General features: G+C 47.4%; 1 protein-coding gene across 1 annotated transcript in view; it reads left to right on the top strand.

Moving 5' to 3' along the window:
- LOC142479725 (uncharacterized) overlaps positions 1-4997 on the top strand; it is a gene marked incomplete at both ends in the record, with an annotated part of 31966 nt that extends 26969 nt beyond the window's left edge. The window contains one exon of the mRNA XM_075582593.1: positions 4159-4997. Coding sequence (XP_075438708.1) covers positions 4159-4997 — 839 coding nt within the window. The remainder of the gene's footprint in view (positions 1-4158) is intronic.
- Positions 4998-5000: the final 3 nt, after the last annotated feature.

Here is a 5000-nt window from a genome sequence, read left to right as displayed (position 1 = left end):
GGGGGATTGTGTGTGTGTGTGTGTGGGGGGGGATTGTGTGTGTGGGGGGATTGTGTGTGTGTGTGGGGATTGAGTGTGTGTGTGGTGATTTGAGTGTGTGTGGGGATTGAGTTTGTGTGTGTGTGGGGGGGGGGGGTTTGTGTGTGTGTGGGGGGATTGAGTGTGTGTGTGTGGGGGTATTGAGTGTGTGTGGGGGGATTGAGTGTGTGTGTGGGGGGGGATTGAGTGTGTGTGGGGATTGAGTGTGTGTGTGTGTGTGTGGGGAGGGGATTGAGTGTGTGTGTGTATGGGGATTGTGTGTGTGAGGGGGGGGATTGAGTGTGTGTGTGGGGGGGGCATTGAGTGTGTGTGTGGTGATTGATTGAGTGTATGTGGTGAGTGTGTGTATGTGGTGATTGATTGATTGAGAGAGTGTGTTGTAATGCAGTGGTGCGCAAACTGGGGGGGCAGTGGTGTGCAAACTGGGGGGGCAAGATTATTTAGGGGGGCGCAGGCGGCGTGCGACAGATAGCTGGGTGCGCGGGCCAGCAGACGCTGTGCGCGAGGGGCGGCCAAGAAGATGTGCACGGGCGGGCAGCCAAAGATGTGTGCGGGTGGCTGAACAGTGTAGAGCAGGTGGCGGCAACGTGATGGTGTGTCAGCGCACGCGCAGGGGCTTCGGAGGTACGGGGAGGAGCACGCCCGAGCACGGTGAAGTCAAACGCCCCTCCCGGTGTCTGCCCTGCAATAGCGCTGTGTTCCTGCTCTCCTCCGCTGGCAACCTGCTTCGCTGCGATCCTCTGCAAGTGAAAGGGTCGGCTGCCACTATATCACTCACACTATGAATGTACAGAAATAATAAAAAAGAAAGTGAAAACACAACATTGAAAACGGGAAAAAATAAATAATACTGTAGGTAGGAGTTTGGATGACAATGGGGATAGCAAGACAAAAAGCATCGAGGGGAAGGAAGAAAAAAAAAGGGGGGGGAGAGGGAAAGGAGGTAGCAAAGAGGTGGATGAATGCCCCCCCAAAGGATTGCCTTTGTGCACGTACACTCTCCCAAGCTTGGCGCTTGGGGAGACAAACAAAATTGACTTTGATGTGCGCTCAGCAGCAGTAAATACACACACACAGCCACACACAGACACACACACAAATAGCCCCGATCCATGCTAGCAAAATTATGCAGGACACCCTGTGCTCATGCTTGGAGAGTTGGTGATGTCACCGCTCTCAGCGGCAGCGTGGACGCAGCCTAATTTTGCAAGCGCGAGCTGTTGAAATATGTAAGTATTTAAACATATTTGGATTTATATTGTATACCGTTTAATAAAGGGTTTTTTTTTTCATGTGATTTTGATTACATCAGGCAGGGGGGCCCGAGAAATGTTATGGATGAAAAGGGGGGCTCGGCATAAAAAGTTTGCTCACCCCTGGTATAGAGCCTTATACTAATTATAAAACATCTTATAAAGTAAACTTTAATGAAGTATATACTTTGGGGAACCTTATACGGGAAATGGATTGGGGGATATTTGGGCTCGAAATCCAAGAGTCTGGGGGCCACTGGGTAGCCCCGGTGTAATTCACCCCACGTACTGGCAAATCAAGCCTGCTCGCCAGGGAGAATTAAACGACTACCGGTAACTTTGGCCCCCGAACTCCTGCAAACAAAATAATCGCATTTCCACCCAAATATCCCACTTAAAACTGACACACAAGAAACCTCACAGTTCTAGGACTTAGGGAACATGAAAACAGAAAACAGCAGGGGTCACTTTATTTCCCACGTGTATTATCCCTGGTCCCTGGCTTATGCAGCTACCAGGGACCCCACGGTTTCAGGGGTAACCAGAGGGCTTAACCTTTATTATATAGCCTGGTTACCCCCTCCCTTCACAGACCTGGTTTATTAATATTTATTCTCTGCATCTGAAGGGTCTTTCTCTCTCTCTCATCTGTACTCTCTCTTTCTGCCTTTCTTTTTTTCCTCGTCTTCCCTTCCCTTGCCATTCCCTCCTTCCCTCTCTCCACCTTTATTTTGCTCCCTCTTTTACCATACATTTTCCCTTTTCGTTTTCCAATTTCCAATTCCTCCTGCCCTGCTCTTTTTCTATCTCCCCTTATCTTCATACATCTACCTGTCTCCCCTCTCTCCATCATTTCCCTCTCACCTTTTCTCTCTCCCTGTTTCTCACCCTTTCTTTTCCCTCTCCTCTCCTTGTCGACCCCTCCTTTCATCCTTTCCTCCCCTTCACATCTCACACTTTTTTTTAAATTTCCTCCCCTCTTCTCCTCCTCTCTCCTCTCTCCCTTCCCCCCTCCTCTCCCTTCCCCCCTCCTCTCCCTTATCTCCCCGCTCTTCTATCCCTCCTGTCACCCCCTCCTCTCTCCCCCCCTCTTCTCCCTCCTCTTCCCCTCCTCTCCACCTCCTCTCCACCTCCTCTTCCCCCTCTCTCTCCCTCCTCTACCCCCTCATCCTCTCTCCCTTCCTCCTTTCTTTCACCCCCCCCCTCTCTTCTCCCCTCCTTCTCTGCTTGTCACCCTGCCTCCTGAAAGCCGCCAGATCTGATATCCATTCCCTCCTGAGCCTTCCACATGAAAGAGACACTCTTTAAATATTTGTACTGGGAAAATGGTATGTCCCAAGTGGAGCAATTACAGCCTCGCTAAATGCTATATAAGAAGATTAAGACAGGAAGGATAGGGGACAGGAGAAATGTTACAAGTGATGGGCAAATAATAGCTGTCACCTCTCCTCTGAGAATTCAGACCTTTCCTGCCACAGTTCACCTGCGAACAAATTACTAGCCAATGTGGATTAAGCACATTTTCAACATTTCACTAAAAGCTAAACGACCCCCCCCCCCCCCCCCCCTTTCACCTCTACAGCTTTGGTATCTCATTATGTCCCTGCTCTTCTCCTGCGCTCTACCCATTACTGTCTCCTCTCCACCTATTTCACCTCTACTGATCTCTCTCGCCTTAAACCCTTTCCCCTCACTGCCCCTTATCTGTGTAACTCCCTCACACTCATTGTACAGTACACCAAGCACCTTCTATCCCCACCTTCAAGACAAACCTGAAAACCCACCTCTTAAATGAAGCATTGCCATCTACTGCACTTATTCCCCCACCTGCTGTCTCTGTAAGCCACCTAACATACCACTTAGAGAGTAAGCTCTCCGGGGCAGGGATTTCCTTTCCTGTTTTCTGACTTTGTTGCACTCGTTGCATTATAATTCCCTGTACTGTATTGTCTTTGTAAAGCATGGAGTACACTGTGGGCGCTATATAAATAAAGATATACATACATACAGAAATAACGGCATGTTTGTATAATTAGACAAAAGACACGTTTAGTGTGTGGATGTTTGTATAATTAAACATAACAATATTTTTTTCTGTTTTTATATAGTACCAACAGTGTATGTGGCGCTGCACTTATAACTTTTCAGGCACAATGAGTCCCTTGCTCTGGAGATCTTCCACACTAATTATGGTGTGTGTCTATGTACAGGGACATAGGTCAAAGACAGCGACATTACCACTAAGCAGAACCACAGGCTCCCTGTGGGACACAAATAATGAACATGTTTCTAGTTTCTTTGGGTCCATGTAATTCTAACTTTATCCGGAAATTATCATTCTTTCCCTTTATGTTTACGGCTGAGGATGGCCGCCTCATTAATTCAAGGAGGACATCAAAAGGGGAAAACGTCTGCATCAACAATTTGCTTGCATTTAATGCAGTTTATGTCTTATCACCAAAGAGATGATGTAATGCAGGGCTTCTCAACTCCAGTCCTCAAGGCTCCCCAAACAGGTCAGGTTTTCAGGATATCCTTGCTTCAGCACAGGTGGCTCAATCAGTGGCTCAGTCATGCAGGGATATCCTGAAAACCTGGCCTGTTGGGGGGACTTGAGGACTGGAGTTGAGAACCCCTGATTTAATGCAATATGTTGCTGCGAAGCGGTTAAGATCTATTTATTTTCAGAGAGATCTTGCCTCGGAACTGGAAATACTGTATATAGAGATCCTCATTATACAGTGGGGCGTGGGGTTTTCAGGAGGGGATAAAAATATTCTCATGCAGCTTAAATTGTTGCTTTAATCACTGGGACCTGATGCAGTGTATTCCTTTGCACCTAACTATACTGTGCTTGATATTACAGGATTGATTGGCCTGGAAAAGCAGGAGAAAATAGAGAGCTTGACAACCATTATAATTCATCCAGATGCCGGTGACACTGATGAGAATGAATACGAAGGACAGACTTTAAAGTCTGATATGTACAGCAATCAGCATCAGCCTGGGCTCTATCCATCATCTACAAAGGAAGTCGTGGGTAATGGGAGCCGGGGAACTCATTCTGAAACATGGGAGGGGAGGCGAAGTTTATCCAGTGATGGGAGAGATCTGCCAGTGACTGAAATGCCAGTAACTGTACCAGCTATGGCAGGTGACAAGGTAATGCCGAGTGCAGGTGTTGGTAACAGGCTGGTTTTACAGACAACAGAGGGGTCCATGGTAAAGACTGAAGGTTGGAGACAGATGTCACTGTCTGTGGAAAATAAAGAGGGTTTTTCAGGGGAGACAAAGTTCAGGGATGAGAGTATCCTGCCTCAGATGAGGTCATCAGAATTCTCAAATCCTGCTGATCCTACTTTGGTAGCCCAACCTTCGGATGACTTCTTCTTCCCAACCATAGATCGTCCAAGCACAGGACCCAGAACCACAATGAGGGGAAGTGAGATGAGGTCGGATGGAAGTGGGGACCCTTATGGTAACTTCCAGGAAAGACAAGGCAAAGAGAAAACTTATTCAGAGAAGTTGGCCTCTGCGTTCATAAAAAACACGGAACAGTTAGAAGCAAAGGAGATCACCTCCAAGAAGCTTGATGTCTTAACCACAAGGAATCCTTACAGTGGCTTTGGGAAAAGGGACCCTGTTTTAATTAAAAGCATTCCACAGTCAAATAACGACAGCTATGTCTTAAAAGAGAAAGTGGAAATA

This window comes from Ascaphus truei, unplaced genomic scaffold (assembly GCF_040206685.1).
Source record: "Ascaphus truei isolate aAscTru1 unplaced genomic scaffold, aAscTru1.hap1 HAP1_SCAFFOLD_2403, whole genome shotgun sequence".
Classification (NCBI taxonomy): Eukaryota; Metazoa; Chordata; class Amphibia; order Anura; family Ascaphidae; genus Ascaphus; species Ascaphus truei.
This window is presented reverse-complemented; position numbering and strand designations above follow the sequence as displayed.